Source organism: Lissotriton vulgaris, chromosome 4_1 (assembly GCF_964263255.1).
Source record: "Lissotriton vulgaris chromosome 4_1, aLisVul1.2, whole genome shotgun sequence".
In the NCBI taxonomy this organism is placed as follows: Eukaryota; Metazoa; Chordata; class Amphibia; order Caudata; family Salamandridae; genus Lissotriton; species Lissotriton vulgaris.
The window spans coordinates 392,916,511-392,937,617 of NC_141691.1; the positions used below are offsets into that span (position 1 = coordinate 392,916,511).

The following is a 21,107-nucleotide window of genomic DNA, read 5'->3' on the forward strand; positions in this document are numbered from 1 at the left end:
CAGGGAATGCAAGCCTGCATGCATGTTGCAACATCCCATGTGCAAGATACATATCATTAATCATGCGCCCATTTATATCACAGGTGCGTCAGAACAACCCAGCACAGACAGCGAGGCACTCCAGATTGAGGAGAACCCTGAGGACACCGAGGGAGAGGGCCATCCTGCCCCACAACCTGGACCATCACAAACACCAGCACCAGTACACCACCTCCCCATGTGGACAGGGCCACCCCTGCAGCCACAGGAGGACAGCAACCACCCCATGTGACACCCATGGCAGTGGTACAGCCAACACCACCACCCAGGAGGCAGACACGGCGCACAGCCACTGTGCGTTCGTAGTCCAGCGGACTGATGAGGCAGCAGCGCAACGTGTCAACACGCGCTGGCAGGGGGGATCATGTCCGAGATCCTGGGCTGGGCATAAAATGCTGGATGCTTGCTGTCCACCAAAAGCAGGCACGGCACATGGCAGCCATGCAGCTGCAGCTGTATAAGACAGAGCGCAACGTGAGCCAGCTCACGGAAAGCGTGCAGGTGCTGACGGCTGCTGTCAGGAAGAACAGCCAGATCATGGTGTCATAGCAGGACATCACCCGCCGCCGCCACCGCCAGCTGCTGATCCGCCTCTCAGCAGACGCCAGATCCTACCATCTGATTGGTAATGCAACCTCCCAACTTTCGCGCCAGTCCCTGGCGATGCAAATTCAGATGGTTCAATGCTGCCAGGACGTCGCCAGGGCCTTGGAACAGGTCACAACAGTTGTCCAGAATCAGCAGGCGTGTGGCCATGGCAAAGCAAGGGAGGGGGATGATGCCAGTGAGGGCACATCAAGTCTCAGCAGCCTGTCCATGCCAGTGGTAACCGTACGCCGCCGCAGCACCAGGCCCAGTGCAGCATCACAGGCCAATACTGGCGAGTAGGACGTGGGGAGGCGCCTGGGTGCCTCCGGCCGGATGCGCCAGTGACTCTATGTACTCTAGCAGCAGTGCCATGCTGATAAGACAAGCACGCCTGCTTCGCTATCATGGGGCTGTATAAGGAAATACAGTTGTCATGTATTGTGAAAAAAGAATTTAAAGACATATTATTGTAAAAATAACAATAAGAATTTATTTCAAACGCAAATCCAACTCATGTCAATATTACATTTGGCATGCATGAGTGCAGTGTTGTGTGAGGGGTATGGGTGCACTAGAAATAGTTCATTGTGATTTGGTTGCGGCGCCTGTGTCCTTCTGCAGGATTCTCCCCACATACATGATGCACATGTGCAGGTGGGCGGTTGTCCCCTCCGACTCACTGCCAGAGATCTCCACAGGTATCCTCCGCTTGGTAGAAATATTGTGGAGTATGGCACACACGGCAACGTTGCGGCAGCAGACCTCAGGCTGGTATTTGAGGGCCCCACCAGTCTTATGTAGGATGCGGAATCGGCTCTTTAACAGCCCAAATGTCCGTTCAATGCAATTTCTAGTGCGAATGTGTGCAGCATTGTAACGCCGTTCCTGTGGTGTGGCAGGGTTGAGGTATGGGGTGAAGAGGTACTCACGGAGGCCATAGGCGCTGTGACCTGAATGAAAGGAGCAGAGGATCAGTGCCTGTTATGCGCAGCTACATGGTCTCCACGTACTGAATGTGGGCATGTGTACTTACCTAGGAGGTGTCCTTGGCCATAGTCACCCCTGGCCAAGCAGGTGTGTATGCCACTGTGCCGGAAGATGAAGGAATCATGCGTGCTCCCCGGGTATTGGGCCACTATGTCAGTGATGATTGTTTTTGCATTGCAGACCATCTGGATGTTCAGTGAGTGGTAGGACTTGCGGTTCCGGTACATGTACTCTGTCTCAGCGGGTGGGCAAATATGGATGTGGGTACAGTTAATGCATCCAATAACATGGGGGGAATGAGCAATGTTGTAGAAGGCAAGCTTTGTTTGATTTAGGCCCAGTTTGGTGGTTGGGAAGGTTATGTAGTGGTGTATCCGGGTCAGCATGGCGTCCAGAAAACACCCTAGGCAGCGTGACAGTGTGCTCTGGGAGATCCCCCCTGCAAATGCAACTATCCTCTGGAAGCTTCCAGAGACCAGGAGATGAAGGCAGCACAGGACCTGGACATGGGTGGGCACGGCATTGCTCCTCCGTGTTGGGTGCTGCATCAGGGGGTCAAGGTCATCGATGAGCTTCTTAATCATTGCCTCATTCAGCCTGTATTTGGAGTAGATCTCCTCATCAGTCTGGCCCAGGAGTGTTATCCGCAGCCGGAAGATGCGCTCCTGAATCCTGCGTTGGTTCCAGGCTGCACGCTGGAGCCTCAGCCGCCTTGCTACGATGTATAGACCTGGCATTGTATATGTCCTCATGCTCCTACTGTGTCTCCTTAAGTGTGTTTGTTTTGCCCCGCCCAGTTTTACTTTTTGATTTATTTTGTTCTTTTTTTCCAATTAAACTTTATGGTTACCACCTGGTTTTACTTCTCCTTAAATAGCGCCTCGCTAATAGCGATTTTGTTTTTTTCGGCTAATTGCGATTTTTGATTAATTGGATTTGTGAATATTTTGCGAGTTTGCTAATTATTTCGCAGAATCAGTGGAACATCGCTATTACAGAATCGCAAAGGGGGTTCCACGTTGATTCTGCGAATTTAATTGCGATCTCGCAAAATATTTTTTGCGAATTCGCAATTTGGTTGGTTTTTCAATCATGAATTGCGGGACCAGAAATTGCGATCACAATAGCTGTTTCGCAACTATTGCAATCGCAATTTTGGTTGATGAATCTATGCCTATGTCCCTAGGCATCATTTAGAAACCATTTACAGTGTCCTCTTAATAAAAAAAATAGGTTACACAGCCTGGATGTGCAAATAGTATGACCCTATTTAGAAATTCTCGGATGCAGGTCATCTGCAAAAAACGAGTCAGATGCCTCTTTCGCCCTATTTAGAGTACACATAGTCCATGTACCCTGAATATAAGCCATAAGGAGCATCCGTGGCTTTTCAGCTGATGTCCCACAACCAAACTCAAAATAAGACTCAATGTATAGAAAATATTAATCTACCAAATGAAACGAGCAACATTGTCAATTTATTGTGTTTCATAGCAATTAAGGTATTTATTGAACAATATGCATTGAGCAGCACCAGAGGTTACACAGACATGTCTCTCAAGGTGTATGTTGTTAGATTGCATTGCATATTCACAACACTGTTCTATTGTTTACAGTGGAGTTATTCTCATAAATCAAACTCGTTTAAGTTGTGGGTTAAATTCTGAATGAATTAATCACCTCTCCACCTGAGAGCTCCAAGTGGACCCTGCTTAAGACTACTCCAAATCAGCCATGCAGTTATAGTGGCTTTCAGTATTTTCCAGAAGGGGCTAAAGGCTGGTTCTTCGGTAACATTCAAATCACACACCTTTGTTATTCGAGGTGTCGGTACTGAAGCCTAGGCCAGGCATAGTTTTCCAATCGGATACTTGCAAATCCTCATGTTTTGAAAGGTTGATGCTTGGCAATCAAAAATCTGCCTACTTAGACTTAGTGTAAATGTATTATTTGTTCTTTTTCGTGTTTTTTTTTCTTCAGAGGGAAAAATTCTTTCTCTGTCTAGAAATGTCCTCATACATCGCTATAAAAAATTAGGGTGATTGCGTGTTCTGTTTTTTTTACACAAATACACACTGGAGCCTCCTTTAGTTCTATGTGAGTTGGTTCCACGCGGCTGGTTTGGCTCATCTGAGTCTGGCCAGCCATATTTAAAGATCCCTGCATCATCATGTACGGCAGGATTTTTTGTCGAAACTGCTCCTGTTGACATGGCAGGAGTCCTTTTAGTGAAACTGCAATGATGGCTGGCAGGCCATGCTGTGGAGACTTGGCCGGCATTCAGTTTCCTTCTCCAAAACTGATAAACAATATGCTTGTTGAGTTTTCTCCAGCATGTGGGGGACATTTTTACTGTTTTCCTTCCCAAGCCTACTAAGCCTTACCTAAAGACCTTGGGCCTTATTTATGAAGGCCTTGCGTCAGTTTTGCGCTGCCGGTGCGTCACTTTTTGTGACGCACCACGGGGTAAAAAATGCGCCTCGTTGCGCCATATTTAAAAAGTGACGCATCTAGGTAGATGCGTCACTTTTTAAACCCCTGCGCCACATTATATCTGCCGCAAAAAGCCTCGTAATAGTGACGCAGTGAAATCTATGAGATTTCACTGCGTCACTTTTAGGACGCTGTTGCGTCAAAATGTTGCGCCTGCCTCACAGCAGGCGTAAGACTGACGCAGGCCCTTTCACATGGGGCTTGCTCCATGTGAAAGGACGCATTGCTGGAGTTGCGTCACTTTTGTGACACACTCCAGGAATGCGTCACTTTTGTGCCTAAATATACGTCATGCGACATGATGCGTCATATTATAAATATGACGCATCAATCATGTCACAAGGAGTGCGCACTGAGAAGTGACGCATCGCTGCTTTCACGCAGCGATGCGTCAATTCTCATAAATGAGGCCCCTTGATGGATAGGGCGGGCCTTCAGATGCCATTGGTGTAGTGATCATGTTGTGGTTTAAATTAGTTGTTTATGATGGCAGAGCTGGTTGGCACCATGCCACCACAAACTGAGCAGTTTCTCTGCTTCTCATTGAGGCAGGGAGAAAGAGACACAAGTAGTTGGAAAACCTGTCAATTTTCAGTATGTTTCCCTCTACCATCCGCTTCTGAGTCCCATAGAAATAGATTTCGTAGTTCTAAATGCCAATGCACATTTTGTATGGAAAACTACTCATAAAAGTGACGAAAACGTTCACTTTCAGACACTCCCTCAAATAGGAAAGTTGCACGGGTTTAGCAAGGACTATTGTAAATGCTAGTTCTAACACCTAAGACCTTAAAAACATTTGTGTCTTTAGCAAATGTTTTTGTTACATACATTTATTACTAGCTCAGTGCTGATTCACTGCCAACCAAGCAATTTGTTAGTACCATACCTTGCCTTTTGGTTACCATGAATGAAACTTTATCAACCAATGAACGTATTCAATTCAGCCTGTTCGAGACAGTGTGTATTTTCGACAATAGCTCACTTCAAGAAATGTTTAGGAATTGCATGAGGTTTGAGGCACAAAGAAAACAAGTTCTTTGTGCGACTTCTGTTCATACATTCAGCCTGCGTAGGAGCAGCGCATGTGGGTGGAATATTTTCAAAGTGTGAAAGACAGCAGTGTGCCAAGCACAAAGCAGTATGCTTCCCTTGGCATTTTCAGTCCAAGATAAGAGGCTACACTGGCATTCACAGGGCATTGACTCGCTGGCAAGAGCAAAGTGCCGCAATTATCTAAACAGCCCTGAGACGTACGGAACGCAGACATATTTAAACATTATATTACTTTTCCAAATAAAGGTAAATAGGGTAATACGAATTGTAGCTTGCTCGTGCTATATCCTACATCCATTCTCAGAATGGGAGAACAAAAAGTGCTGTTGAGCACAGTGCAAAAACAGTTTAAGAAAATGTTTCAACTCAGGTAAGAAAAAAAGCTAGACAATAACAGTTTACGAAATCAGTTAACATGTCCTCCGCAGTATTCCAGACCTGGTGCTGAGAATATGAAACTGACATATTTCAGAATAGCCTGGAAAGGTGAAGCAAGGTCGCATTCCACAGTTACTGAGAGATAAAAAAACCCGCTTTACAAATCGTGTTCTATTTTTAAAAATTACTTTGATACTCTGATTAGCATATTGTGGAGTGTAGCAGCTTACTTTCCTCATGCCCATGCAGGAACAAAGATTTATAGTAAATAATTATAGATATTTTTGTTCTGCATTTTCACCACCGTTTATATCAGTACACACCACAGCTTGTCCCGCTCTTGAGGACATGGAGAAAGAGGTAATATATATATGTACATTTTGCATTCTGTCTTTTCTGTCCAGTCAAAAATCTTGCACATGCCAAGTAAAGTATATTACGCTTACCTAGTTGTAAATCCTTTGTAATGTGCGGTCACCCATAGCCCCAATGTGAGGGGGGGGGGGTCTATACAAAATAGACATTCAACGTTTTCTCAACCCCTATCTAAATAGATGTACTTTTGTTGTCGCATTCAATATTCTGCTTAGCAGAGGAAAACAGATATGCCAGGTTTTAAATTAGTTTTGCCAAATTCTAAGTGCTGGTGGGTCAGTGTTTTTCTACTCTCAACCAAATATATTCCTAGCCAGATTAGTTGTTAGAAAGGTCAATATTCTTGTTGTTCATCAGCTCTGCAGTGAATTCATTACCCCTTTAAATTAACTAACTTTTAACGAAATTGAGTTTCCCACGTGAATTTCCTCATCTGTCTTCATGTTTACCAGTAACTGATTACGGAGGAGAAAGAAAAAACCTATAGTATAGTCAGCAGGTCACGGACAGAATATTACCCCAAAAAATATTGCATGGTCAGAATATTGTGTTAAAAAAATCGAGCACAAAAATATTGAAATAGGTAAGTATAGATTTACTATTCTTAACTCCACATCTACGTCCCTTGGAGATATATATCATCAAGGTGCATATATGCTGAGTCATATACAGTAAAACTTTGCTCTCCTGTAGAAACTTACCTTCACAATATTTTTGGCCTCGATCTTCTTGACATGATATTTTGTCCAACGATATTGCTGTTTCCGATATTCTATCTGAACACTATAATGAGCTTTGTCTGATTTGCATAATGGACATTTATGCAAGTATTGTGTTGTTTGTAGTTTGCTGTTAATTGTGAAGAATATTGTGGATGTATATATATATATATATATATATATATATATATATATATATATATATATATATATATATATACATATATATATGTATATATATTCAGTTCAATTCAGAAGACCTTTATTCGAATTTCATAAAATTCATTAAAGTACATACAATAAAAACGGTCCCATCTCTAAGCAAGTCTATTTACAGTAATCATGATACTTAAAATGTATTACAGCTCTCGTAAATCAAAATTTTCAGGGGTTTTCCATCATTTTGCGTACACGAGTTATCAGTCTCAAGAAAGTGCTAGTTCGAAAAGTTAATTCATCTGTTTCCAAGGAAAGCAACATTAAATAAGACTCCCCTAAGGAAAGGGGTCTTTGTTTTCTAAAATATGGAGTTAAAAACCAGTTAATATACTTTAAATAAAATTTACAGAAAAATAGGAAGTGAAAATCATTCTGTGTGCTTATCCCATCACACGGGCATGGGTTATAATGTGCTGTATGATGATAGCCCAAAGGAAAGCCCAATAAAAATTTCACAGAGCCTGCCCTTAGGCGGAATAACAGTGATCTTTCCCAGTTGGTCATGGGGAGAGTAGGATAGGGTGGGAGTGGTTGCCTACATAGTTCATTCCCCATGTATATCACAACAGTAGATTTGAGTGATTCCCTTCCCATTCTTTCTGAATTATAAATTGCATATAGTGCATGTTTGATCTCATTCTTATCTTTGGGCTCGATCTTGGATGGGTCGGAAAAAAGATCTCCCCTACCCACGGCACATAGTGTCTTTAAAACTCCCGCAAGCCAGGGGATAGCTAAGCCCTTTTCACATTTAAGACAATCATTTATAATATCCTGTGTTAGGCAAGCTAGGTTATTCCTCCAGATCCTGAGCCAGAATAGAGCTGGCCTTGTCCTAATAAAATCACATGTATAGGGGAGGTTTAATTCCTTGTGACAAATAAACTCAGAGTATGAGATTGGGGCACCCAGTATTTTTCTACAAAATCATTTTTCTTCTCGTTGGATACTGGGACTTATCCCCAAACCTCTGCCCCATATGTGGCTACTGGTATGCACTGTAACCTAAACATTTTTAAAATAGCTCTAATGGCACCTATTTTCTTTGGGCGTGGCAAGCTCAAGACGGAATTGGTGGCTTTCGAGAACTTGCCCGTGGCGTGGGCCAAATGCCCACTCCACGAGCCGTTCGCAGCGAAAACCAGCCCTAAATATGGGAATGTGTTCACAGATTCTAATGTATCTGTCCCTACATGTATAGTATTGAGCTTCTGTTTCCCTGGGCCACATGGCATGATAAAAGATTTTTTTAAATTCATGCGCAGATATAAGGCCTCCATATATTAAACAAAAGTTTTAACAAGTAGGCGGAGGGCATTAGGTGTGCGACCCATAAGGACCGCATCATCTGCATATAATAAAACCAGTAATGGTTGCCCCTGGATTATTGGCACATCTGGAGTCACTTGTTTTAAAGATATAGCTAAACCACTGATATAAATAATAAAAAGCAGGGGTGCTAAAACGCACCCCTGTCTGACCCCCCTGCCTATTTTAATAGGTCCAGATACTTCCCCACCCATCCCAATCCTAACTTGTGCCTTAAGGTAAGTATGGAGATAGGCCAAAAAATTAACAAGAGCCTCATCTAGTCCATAGCACAAAAGAATGGACCAAAGTTTAGATCTATTGACTAGATCAAAGGCGGATGAAAGATCCATAAATGCAAGGTAAATAGGGGACGATCGAGTAATGTTATACTTGTCAATTATCAGCTTCAGATTCAAACATTGCTCCACCGTGCCCACTTTGCTCCTAAATCCCAACTGACAAGGGTCTAATAAGTCGCTATCTTCTATCCACTCTAACACCCTATTATAAAGGACTCGCCCCAGGATTTTTAAGGTGTTGTCCTAGAGTGAGATCGCTCGGTAATTGACCGGATCTGACTTATCGCCCTTTTTAAAGATCAATATATATATATATATATATATATATATATATATATATAAAAACAAAGTCCTGCAATGCAACTCCTCACATCGCCATGGAACAGATCTCCAAAACACCAAAGGTTAGATTGAAAAAGGGGGCTTTATTTTTCCCTCGCCATCGGCATGACGCGTTTCGGCCGTCACAAAATGGCCTTGATCACATGGCCTCAAATTACCAATGGGGGTGTTTATATACTGTGTAAAATAGAGGTAGAAACAATAACATTAAATCAGAGGGGTAAAGGACATGGAAAAAATACTTCATTTGCACACACGTAAAATTTACAAATTCAAAAGGACATACTCAATATACATGTACGCCTATGAGCGCATTGTAAACAATATAGAATTCTATGTTTAAAATTAATTTAAATAAACATAGTAAATCCGGGACGATATGCATGTACGAAGAATAAAGTGATAGTGCATAATCGAGCCCAATAATGAATCACAATGAGTTCTAAGTATGTACAGTAGTTGCCAAATGAGCTAATTCATATTAACTTGTCACTCTATGCAAGTTGAAACATATGTGCAAATATTGATAACATGTCCATAAAAATTGAAACAAACCCCAATCGATGTTATGAGAAAAAATATATATATACACATACATATATATATGTATATATGTGGATGTACAATAGTTCTGCACCGGACGTTGCATTGGCCATTCTGGCTGGCTACTCCATGCTACATTGCAATAGACTAGGGAAAAGAGGGGGAGGTATCGCTATAATTTATAAACACTCTTTGAACTGTCACTTTTGAAACTAAGGAGCTTCAGGGGCCTGAATCGATGAGTTTTAGCCTTACACATTTCACAACAAAACATTGGCTGGAATATTGGTCAATCGTAACCTGGGGCATGCAGGAGAATTCCTGTCTTTCCTCGATGAATTCCCGCCTAAATACATGCTAAAACATTCCAACCTTACAGTACTTGGAGACCTCAATATACATATTGAATCTATCTCTGACCCACATGATCAACTTCTATTAGAAAAAATGTCACTGTGGGAAATGCAGTAATCCGCAACCCAGCCTACTCACGAAGCTGCCCTTATCTTATTCTCCAATATCGTCCAATAGCCAAGATTCAATGTCAGACATAAAACCTTTGGATTGGTCCAACCATGCCCTTACCTACTTTAAATGTAAGGTGGACCATTGCCTCGAGGATGCAACACATGCTCCTCCCTATCTCACAGAAACTGAGCCACTTTCTATCCTCTGGAGTTTAGCCTCACCCTGAGCGAGCACTCCCTGCACATGAGTGGGGACATTGTGTTTGATGCTCTATCAGTCAATACTTGACTTATACAGATGGCCGATATCAGCTATCAAACCGAGAGAAGCCATCCCCTCAGCCAAATGACAGTCTGTGCCTTGGTTCAACAATGAGCTGAAAGAGCTTTGAAAACAATGTAAGAAACTAGAAAGAAGTTGATGATGTCAGTACCTCCCTATGGTTAATTTAACCTATATTAAGGGTTTAAATGCATATCATCAAACAGTCAGGAAAGTACAATCTGACTTTTATTTTAGCCCGGATCAACACTTCTCATAACAAGCGGGTGAGGTATTTAAAATTGTCAATAAATTCACCCACCCTGATGCCTTGCTTCAGCCATTAATGCCCTCTCTTAAGTTGTGCACCCAACTTTCTGATTTCTTTGATTCTAAAATGAAATCTATTGTTGACTCTCTACTTTCCAGGTCATTAGCAGCCCCTTGACTTTGCAGGAGGTTTAACTCTCCCTCTGTGGTCACTCTCTGCAGGAGTTCACTCCTATCTCTCTGGAAGAGTATACTCATGCCCTCAGAGCATGTAAATCTGTGTCAGGAGACAACCCTTGCCCAGCCGCGGTCGGCAGTAGGAGTTCCTGCAGGGCGGTGACTTGGGGAGGGGGAGGGGCAGGGTGGGGGGGGTAGTAATGTATGGATCACGGAGTTTAACAGGTAAGTAAACATATAAATAAATAAAACGAATTTCGTTGCGCGCACTGCATCGCATTTGGTGATGCAGTGCGCGCAACAAAATTCATTTTATTTATTTATATGTTTACTTACCTGTTAAACTCCGTAATCCATACATTACTACCCCCCCACCCTGCCCCTCCCCCTCCCCACGTCACCGCCCTGCAGGAACTCCTACTGCCGACCGCGACTGCCCTTGCCCCCTCACATTCTTGACTGCCACAGCGCCGTAATTAACCCCCTCTTAAATCAGCTGTGAAATCTGTCCATGCTGTCGGCCACAGTTCCCAATGGTTAGAAACAGACCAAACTAATTCTTCTTCTAAAAGCCAATCAGCAGATAAATGTCCAACCTTTCTAACTTTTGACTAACCTCTCTGATGCCGGCCTCTGCCAAGATTCTAGAGAAGTTGGTCAATCAGCAACTTTCTTCTTTTTTAGAGCAGAACCAATTGTTACACCCAGCCCCGGCCGGTGGTGGGAGTACCACCAAATGCATCACCAAATGCGAGGCAGTGCGCGCAACGAATTTCGTTTTATTTACTATATGTTTACTTATATGTTTACTTACCTTTTAAACTCCGTAATCCATACATTAATACCCCACACCCTGCCCCTCACCCTGTCATCGCCCGGCAGGTACTCCCACCACCGGCCGGGGCTGGTTACACCCCTTGCAATCGAGCTTTTATCGAGGCTTCAGCACCGAGACCACTCTGTTGGAGGTGGCAGTCAGTATTAAGCTAGTCATGGATCGAGGGAAGCAGGTGACCCTGAATTTCCTTGATCTATCCACTGCTTTTGACATGGTCATGCATACCATTCTCCAACAGAGTGACATAGCTGTATGTAGCCCTGCATTGGCCTGTTTCCGCTCCATTTTAAGTGGTAGGCCTCAGTCTGTATCGATGACTCCATTTTCCTCGGAATCTAAACCTCTGGGCTTTGGGGGTCCTCAAGTATCTGCATTGAGCCCTACTTTATTCAATGTGTATATGACCCCATTGGCGACTCTTGTAGAATCCTACGGCATACAAATAGTTTCTTACACCGATGATACTCAATTGCTCCTCACCCTGGATAAAAACACTGCTAATGCGTTGAGCAAATCAAGGCTTGCTTGTCAGCAGTGTTTCAATGGATATGAAATAGCAGCCTACAATGCAATGCCAGTGTTAGACCTGACATCTTTTGGCGTGATTACCCCTATCTTTTGCCTCTGCCTCCTGTATTTTTCGATGCTGTACTGGATTCGTTTTTGCTGGTTTAGATGCTTTGGACGCTCTGCCACTGCTGATCAGTGCCAGAGTGTAAGTGCTCCCTATGTAAATTGTTATTCTGATTGGATATACCTGTTTGGCATATTTGTATCACCACGAAGTCCCTAGTAAAGTGCACAGGGTGTGCCAGGGCCGGTGATGACGAATGCTACTAGTGGGCCTGCAGCACTGATTGTGCCACCCACAGGAGTAGCCCTAAAATGGTGTCTCGGGCCTGCCACTGCAGCGCCTACGGGCAGTTTAGAACTGCCATGTCCTCCTGGTCCGCGTCCCCGCTGACCAGGCCGAACCCTTCCCTTTTCGTGCACATCAGTCACCCCTATGGAAGGCCCAAGGTACCCCCCTGGGTAGGGTGCCGTGTATGTGAAAGGTAGAGCATGTACTAGTGCAGGTGACATGCTCTGGTAGTGAATTACAGCCATTTTCGTTTTTCACTATTGTAAGGCTATCTTGCTCCATAGGTTAACATGGGGAATGCTGGCTACAGTGGTTAACGGCATCTCTTCCCATAGGAACAAGATAGGACATAAGTATCTAGTATCCCTGAACTCAGAATTTAATAACGCATCTTTTAGGAAAGGTGGTTTTTAGATCCGGTGTTTGAGGACAGCACTTTTAGAAAGTTGCTGTTCTCTTGTCTGACCCTTCTGTGCGCCTGAGACTGTTTGTGTATTGACTGTCTGGTTGGTGAGTGACAGGAGCGGGGGAATGCCCCAGAGGCTGGATGAGTCAGCACTAGGCTGAGTGGAGCGATTGCTACCTGAGCGGTGGGAGGAGTTAGCACCTGGGCTGAATAGGGCTGTGCCTGCCTGCCACAATGCTGGCTCCACCTCCTGCTGGGCGGCGGAGGACTCTGCCCCTCACTCTGAAAGGAAAGATGCAGCCAGCACGTCAAGGTGCTCAGGATCCACCCAGAACTGGTTCAGACCGGGCTCAGGGCCCACATGCACAGAAAGAACAAAGACTTTAGGGGTATAAGTACAGGACCCCTGACAACAGAAAATTAGATCATCCTGGAAATCAAGAAGGAACCTCTGCCAAGGAGAAAGCTGTCGTTGAAGAAGGAAGACTGTCCTGCTGTTGCTCTGCTGGACTGACCTGCTGTCGCTTTGCTGCCAAGGAGAGGGGAAGGACTTTGCTGTGAGCTGTGTCCCCTGTCTTGTAAGGAATCTCCAAGGGCCTGAGAAGAGCTGGCTCCCTGTTTCCGAAGTCCCAGGAACAAAAGGACTTCACCCCCAGTCTCCCTGAACTCTGCTGAGAGAGTTCTGTCCTTCGTAGAGTGCTTGATCCAGTTGTGGGGCCTCTAGAAGTCGAACCTGAGCTGGGAAGCTTGAGACTAAGCTGAGAAACTTGTGAAGCTGAAAAGTGTCGCATCGCTCGCTTGCGGAGCGCAACCCCGACAGTGCGAGAAGTCCCCGCCGCTACGAAGGTCGAGATCGGCGCAGCGTCTGACATCGCTGCCGAGGCCGCCACACCCTTCGTCTGCGGGACGCACCAGGCCGGTGCAGGGGAATCAAACATCGCTGCGAGTGTCGTCGCAGAGCCTGTCGCTGGGTGAGATCACCGTGCCGCTTGCTTGCGGACCGCATCACGTCGCTGCGAACATCGTCGCAGAAAACATCACATCGAGGAGCTGCGAGAGAGAGGGTCACCGCTGGACTGCGCATCGTCTCCCCGGAGATCATCGCAGCCCCTACGAGATCAGCGCATCGTGCCTTTGCGAGAACAGACTTCCCACGGAACCTACGCACCGGAATCTACGCAAGCTGCCTTCCTCCCCTTACAGACCGGATTCGTCGCCGCACGCCCGCTGCTGCAGCGGGGCTGTCGCACCGCCTCCCCAGGGTCTCAGGAGTAACGAGTTGCTTGTTTCCACCGCACCAGCTTCCTGCTTGTGGAACTTTGTTGCATCTAAAAGGTACTGTGAGTCAACGTGACGCAACTGTGAACTTTTCACGCATCTGTGGATTATTTGATCGTAACTTAAAGAACTTTGATTACACCCTGAAGAACTCATTTGAAACCGTAACCTTGCATTGTGTATGTTGGATTTCTGCCGTTTTGGTCTTGTGTAGTTTAGAATAAATATCTTTATTTTCCTAAACTGTTGTGGAATCAGTTTGTGGTGTTTTCACTGTGTTACTGTGAGTGTTGGTACAAATACTTAACGCATTGCCTCTGGTTAGCCTAGACTGCTCCGGCCAAGCTACCTTGAGGGCGAGCAGGGGTTATCTGAGAGGGTTATCTCCTTGTCCTGACTAGAAGCAAGGGTCCCTATTTGGACAGTGGTACCTACCTCTGCCAACTAGAGACCCCCAGTTCTAACAGCCAGTAAAACTAAAATCCTGCTCTTTGGAATTCCCCCGCCCACCTGGGAAAATGACATCTGGCCAAATGATGTTCCGGCACAACCATCCCCATCCACAGTGGCTCATAACCTGGGGGTAAAATTTCATAACTCTGTCTCCTTTGCCCCCCAGGTGGCCGGTATAGTAGGTTCCTGTTTTGACCTCCAAAAGATGTTTAAAATGTTTCTTTATCTTCTCCCTGTACTGCAGCAGAAAACCGTGATTCAGGCCCTCATCTACTCAAGGCTTTACTATTCCAAATCACTATGTATGGGGTCTTCTAGCCTACCTCCTATAGATAATTCAGCTAGTCGGAATGCCGCTGCACAGCTTCTGTTACCACTCCCAATAGAGTCCACATCCAACCTTACCTGAAAGAATTGCACTAGCTTCCTATCAAAGAACATATGAGGTTTAAAGGATTGGTCTTGAAGCACAGAGTTTTCTTATCATACTGGCCTTCTGTACCTATCTAATAAATGTACTCCCCACCAACCTTCCAGGTTACTCCCGTCATCCAATTCCCTGTTGGTGGTAATTCCGCAATTCAAAAGGAAAAAGTGGGGTAGCAGTTCCTATGCTTACCTCACTGTGAGGGATTGGAATGTCCTCCCAAAACAGCCCAGGGCCATAGAGGGCCTCCGGGCTTTAAGAGAGTCCTCAAAACTTGGCTCTTTGGGTCCTCTTTCTAATCCACAAGTCATAACAGGTCAGTGTTACAGTTAGCACCGGGACACTCATTGAGTAGCTGATGTGCTTTACAAATCCCCCAGATAGAAAGAAGTATTTTCTGTATCTCAAAATGGTGGGGATCCCCAGCAGAAAGTGAAGAGGGGCTCTAGAATCTCCCATATCTCAGAGATGTTTATTGGCCTTGGGCTGATTGGAGCACCTTAAAGGGTTGAGGGCTCCTGAAGAGTTCGGGCCCCTGTGCCATAGGGACTGAAGGGGTCTCCGTTATGTTCATGACTATTTGTGAGGTAGGTTGATTCTTACCACCATACTTCTGTAATATTGAGCTTGGCATCATTCATTGTATTCATAATAGTTTCTGAGAAGGCTACTTCTTCGTTTATTTTACAAGTGCTTATATTTGTTTGAAGTGTCTTTGCAGACTAATTGGGTTGTTAATGCAGAATCGCATTACATTTCTTTGTATAAATTGCATTAGCACATTGGGATGTTGGAAGCTCCAATGAAAACAATTGAGTAGCTCTGGGCTTATAATGGCTGGTATATGCCCGGAGCACCAACCTTCCAATGCTTCTTTGTTCACAGCTCTGGCTGTGAACAAAGGCTGATGGAATTTCAATCCCCTTGCGCTCCCTTAAGCCTTTGTTTAATTTGTTAGAGCATTCTGCCCTCTAGTGGCAGAATGTTATAATAGCCTTATAGCCCTTCCTAGCTGGGCTATACCGGCAATTAAAGTCCTGCTGCCTTGTGAAAGTCCTTCATCTCTGGCCTTTAATAGCCGGTATAGCCCGCTACGGCGGGCTATAAGGCTATATGAAAGTACCTGTAGCAGAGGCTCAGGATCATACACTGTTATTCAAGTTGGAATGAGCCTTGATTATCACTTCACTCTGAAGTAGCTCTTTAATAGTGAAAACATGGTGCTTAATGTTTTACGCAGAAGTTGTTCAGGAAGACTGAATCATCCTTATTAGGCGTACCTTCTGTTGTCGCTGGAATATCCTTTCTCTGACCTGAATAACAAGCTTGCTTCACTGAGTAAGCATGTCTTATTCTTGAAAACACATGAGTAAGCCATGACTGTGTCTGCAATAAGACACAACGTCTCATAGAAAATCATTTGTGAATAAGGCCTAGACATCCAGAGGTAATTCACACCAAAGACAAGAGTAAGATACAAAGAGTCACAAAAAAAGCTTGGTAAATTGGGAACCTATGCGTTAACCCTAAAGAGGTAGACGTTCTCCAAGTTTCTTTGTTGGGTCATTGTATATAGCCTTTTCTGTATTGAGAAGAAATTTGATCTGGAGTCATAATTAGAGTGGTGTTCTGTGCTGCAATGATTTTTGAGTCAAGTACACCATACATGTATTTAACTAACTAATTTACTAGGGGTCTGATTCATTAAACCAAGGCTAGTTTTTTTTTTGCAGAGTTTTCCTTGAGGGTGAGATTAGTGTCCAGGGTGAATTCTAATGACCAGGCATTCAATGAAATTTAGGGTTCGAAACTGTCTATGTTCATGTCATTGAGACAGGTTTGAACTGTTGAGATGAGCTTCAGGTAGGTGCAGGACATCATGTATGTTGTGCAGCCAGTGTTTGAGGCATTTGCTATCTAAAGCAGAGGAGACTTTCAAGTACAATTGTGTATTACTTGCATAGTGGTGACCATATCCAGGTGATTAAGTTGCCTTGCTTATCTATTGTATACATTTTCATGAAGTTACAGCATTTGCTATGTCATTTTACAATTTGTCAACCAGAGCTTGCCAAATGTGATAAAGTGTGAGGAGTATAGAGAGAATACGATAAAGGGAGAGGGGCAGAGAGAGGAAGGGAAGGGGAGAGCAAATGAAAGCAGTTTTACATTACATTTCTCTTGCCATCTATATCTACCTAGAAATGTGTTCTTTCCATTGCTTCCCAGGATTTCACCAAAATCTAATTTGAGTGCTCGGCGATTATGAATCATCAATGACAGGGTGGACGTAAAGGGTATCAAACATTTTAGGTATTTGTTTCCTCTGTATGCCACAATACTACACTGCATGAACTTTCCAACTGGCATATTATCAAGAACAGCGTTAAAAATAATCGCCGGTGTAGTGGCAGAAAACTGCCGCTAAAGCAGCAATAATGGGCTTCATAATATGCCATTGGGAATTCCAGTAGAAGTCCATGTTCTGGTGTGAACATGGGCTTCTATTGGAATTCTCCAGGGCATATTATCAGGCCCATTATCGCCGCTTTTACTGAAGTTTTCTGCCTCTAAACCAGCCAATGCCGTCCTTGATAATATGCCCCCAAGTCCCTAACACTTCTTCATTAGACAGCATTAAGCACATTCTGCCTGCCTCAGAAAATAATTTTACAACCAGATTATATACTGTATGACAGCCTACATTTTGTTGCATTCTTTTCCCAATTCCAATAAATGAGCCAGTGTTTCTCTTCCAAATGATTAGTTATCCTTACTTTCATTCCAGCTTCTGTTTGAGTCTTTTAAAAACTTCCAGAAGAGGGATGATCCACTAATTTGGTTGGGTCCTTTAATCGTTACTTATTTAAGAGAGCCATGATATTGAAACTTGTGTGAACAAGTGATATAAGACCAGATCAGTGAGTTAGTGCGTTGAGCTACACGAGACACAACAGATGCCCTAACTAAGCATGGGCGGAAAATCCGTTCCGCTCGCGGATTTTGCGGATTTTGTGGATTTTCGGTAAATTCGCAATCCGCGAACGCTCGCGAATTTACCGAAAATCCGCAAATTCGCACGCAGCGGATTTTTTTTTCTTGGTGATACAATTTTGCGGCGTGCGGTGTGAGTTCGCAATTGCGAACATGTAGGTGCGGCGGGCAGCAACAATCTCGCACTCGCAAAATTACAAAAAGCAATTCTGCACAAGAAATCCACTAGCAAGCAGCATAGACCTTCTGAAAATGATGATTTTTTATCAGAATAACTCCTCAGGTTGACATTTGCCTGCACTTTTTTGGATTTGAGGCCTTTTGACTTTCTTTGGATCACTTTTGGATTAGAAATCAACTTTCACAAGTAAGCTTGTTTGGGGCATTACAGTTGCTGTAATGCTGTTCTTCAGAAAAACGAGTTTTGCAAAAGTGAAAGCATTCAGCAGGTGCAAAAGTTCAAACTCATCATTAGTAACCATTCCCTGTAGTGCTTCCTGACTGGGGCCCCTCCAGAGTTCAGTTGCTAGTTGCAACAATTGTATGACCCTGCTCTGACCCTCACAGCAGGCTCATAGAATAGCTACAAGTAGGCCACAAAGGTCCTGGAAAAAAAAATTGCACTGCAACAGAAAGCAAGTTACAGATAAGGAAGCAGGTGCCAGACTTGAATTAAAACAGTGACACATTAATAAATCAACCCCAAATTAATTCATGTCAGTTGAAGTAGGGCAGGTGTGCTTGCTTTTTCCCCCCATAATCTATAGTGATGATGAACCAGAGGGTGGCATTGATGTACCAGAGGGTGGCATGGGTGAAACAGTGGGTGGCAGGGGTGAAACAGAGGGTGCTGGGTACCTGTGATGATGAACCAGATGTAGAAACAACATAATCGCGACCGTTGCGAGCCGACATGTAAGTTCGCAATTGCGAACTGGTACAAAACCCTCGCGAACTGGCAGAAATCCTTGCGAACACAAAAAAAAAACGCAAATTTGCGAGAATTCGCGGATTTTGCGGATTGCGAGTTCGCAAATTCGCAAAATTCTCGAACGCCAGATTCGCAAAATTCGCCCATGCTTAGCCCTAACATTGTTATCAATGCAATCATTAGAGCAACCATTTTATATGTTATGTAAAATAGTCGTAATTGTTTCATAATAATTAGCAATATGTAATCCGGTGTTGCTAAGATGACATCAAAAGAAAAGACCAGATCCATACAATGGCGCTGCGCTCCTCATTTTTCGGACCTTGTTAACAAAATACATGGGCATCTCCGCACATTCCTAGGACCATAGTTTTCAGGCTAACTCAATGCAAATATACAAAGATACTTTTATTCCTGACATATGCCTGATTACACTAACCCCAAGCCTGAAGATTGTCCTTCTGGTGTCAAGTCCACAGTCATAGGGCTTTGTTAAAAAAGTGCCTGTGTACGCTTCTGCCTTTTTTTGACTCCACGTGGAGAAGTTTTCCCCTAAGGAGAAATCCCTTGCCCTGCATCCATAGAAGAGATGGAGTAGGGAGTTTGGGTCACTTTCTCACACTTATGGTACCACTGACAGGTTATTTAGGTATAAGGTTAGGGTGGCAAAGCATTGAAAATGTTTGAGAATATTTTCAAGGTTATGCCATCTTGGGTGTTAGCAATTTTTGCTGTTGTCATTCCCAAGTGTCCCTTCTGAACATCCATGTTATTAACCCTGTGACAACAGATGAAGATCTTAACTTGGTTGCTTCTCAACTATCATAAAAAGTAAATGTCTACTTCTGGTGTGAATCATGACCTTAGAATTCGCTTCATCAATTAAGCTTTTTTCACTTTGCAAAAGTAAATGTTTTTTTAATTTGGCCACACTGCATATACTACATTGATGTTGTAGAAACCATTGCAAAGGAATTCATCAATCTGTTTGAGTTATCCTGTTGAGATGTGAAGTTAACATTTCTTCTCACTCTCTAACCTGTCTTTCTTCTTTGGCAGGCCTCGATGACTGTCTTCAACAATACATTAAAAACTTTGAGCGAGAAAAGATCAATGGCGAGCAGCTGTTGCACATCACCCACCAGGAACTGGAAGAGCTGGGAGTTACACGCATTGGCCACCAGGAGCTCATTTTGGAGGCCGTTGACCTGTTATGTGCATTGGTAAGTCGCACCTTTCCTGCGGATCATCACTGAATTTTCCAACTGTGTTTAACGAGACCAACCTGGTTGAGATTTTAATAACACTAGCATATGAGGAAATGTTTGCAACATTACTGAAATTTACAAGAGTACACCCTTTTGCATAATTAAGATTAATTTGGCACATAAATTCGACTGCAGGAGCAGAGGAACAACAAACCCAGCGAGCGCAAGTGGCTGCTGGCTCCTGCTGTTCATGTTCTGTTGCATTACACGCTATTTCCATAATGCAAAATGTATCCTCAGGTCCATTTTGGATGAAACTGTGCATTATGTGCTAGGAAAAGTGTGCTAAATGGTGGGTTACACTTCTCACGGAATTCCGTGGAATCTTGAGTAATTTTGCTGTAGTTTTAAAAGTGTTTATTCTGCTTACAATATCAGAGTTAACCTCCTTAACTTTGTAAAGCATACAAAAAGATGATAGAGGAATGCATGAATTGTTCTCAGCAACTAGTAATTTCTCAGGCCACACCTCAATCCATTACTATTTTGCACAGCATGACACCTCAGTTTGGACCCAGCCATATGCAAATCAGTCTTTACCCTGCTCCAATGGGAGCAGTCCAGCCCGAACTACCAGACCAGTTCCACCCAGATGTGAGTCCTGGACTCACTGTTCCACTGGAACCAAGCTATACCTTGCTGAAGAGCCCTAATTAGTGAAAAACCAGTACTGAGTTGCATGTGTTCTGTTTAAGAGAGGGACTTGCCTTGCAGTTTGGACTGGGCTGTTGCAATGAGGAACAAGGTCAAAATAATTTGCATAGGGCTTGGTCCAAACTGAGGCGGCATGGTGGGCAAAAAATATGTATTGGGAAGTGGCCCAAACAATTGCCAGTGACAGTGATTAATTAAGGAATTACATCCATTCAGTTGATGTTTTTGTTTTTGATCCCTAAGTGCCCCCTGGTATGCCCGGATGGGGGTCTCGGGCTCACTGTGCCACTGGAACTAAGCTAGACCTTGCTAAAGAACCCTAAAATGGGTGAAACGAGTGCTGGGTTGAATGCGTTCTGGTTCAGGGAGGACTTGGCCTGACAGTTTTGGCTTTACTGTTCCTATTAGGAGCTGGATCAATACTGATTTGCATGTAGCTGTGTCCAAACTGAGGCGGCATGGTGGGGAAGA

At 44.0% G+C, this 21,107-nt stretch overlaps 1 protein-coding gene across 1 annotated transcript in view; it reads left to right on the top strand.

Annotated features, from left to right (window-relative positions):
* LOC147718790 (connector enhancer of kinase suppressor of ras 2-like) overlaps positions 1-21,107 on the top strand; it is a 1,944,591-nt gene that overhangs the window by 619 nt on the left and 1,922,865 nt on the right. Inside the window, exon 2 of the mRNA XM_086967239.1 lies at positions 19,774-19,937. Within this exon, the coding sequence (XP_086823365.1) occupies positions 19,774-19,937 (164 nt within the window). The remainder of the gene's footprint in view (positions 1-19,773; positions 19,938-21,107) is intronic.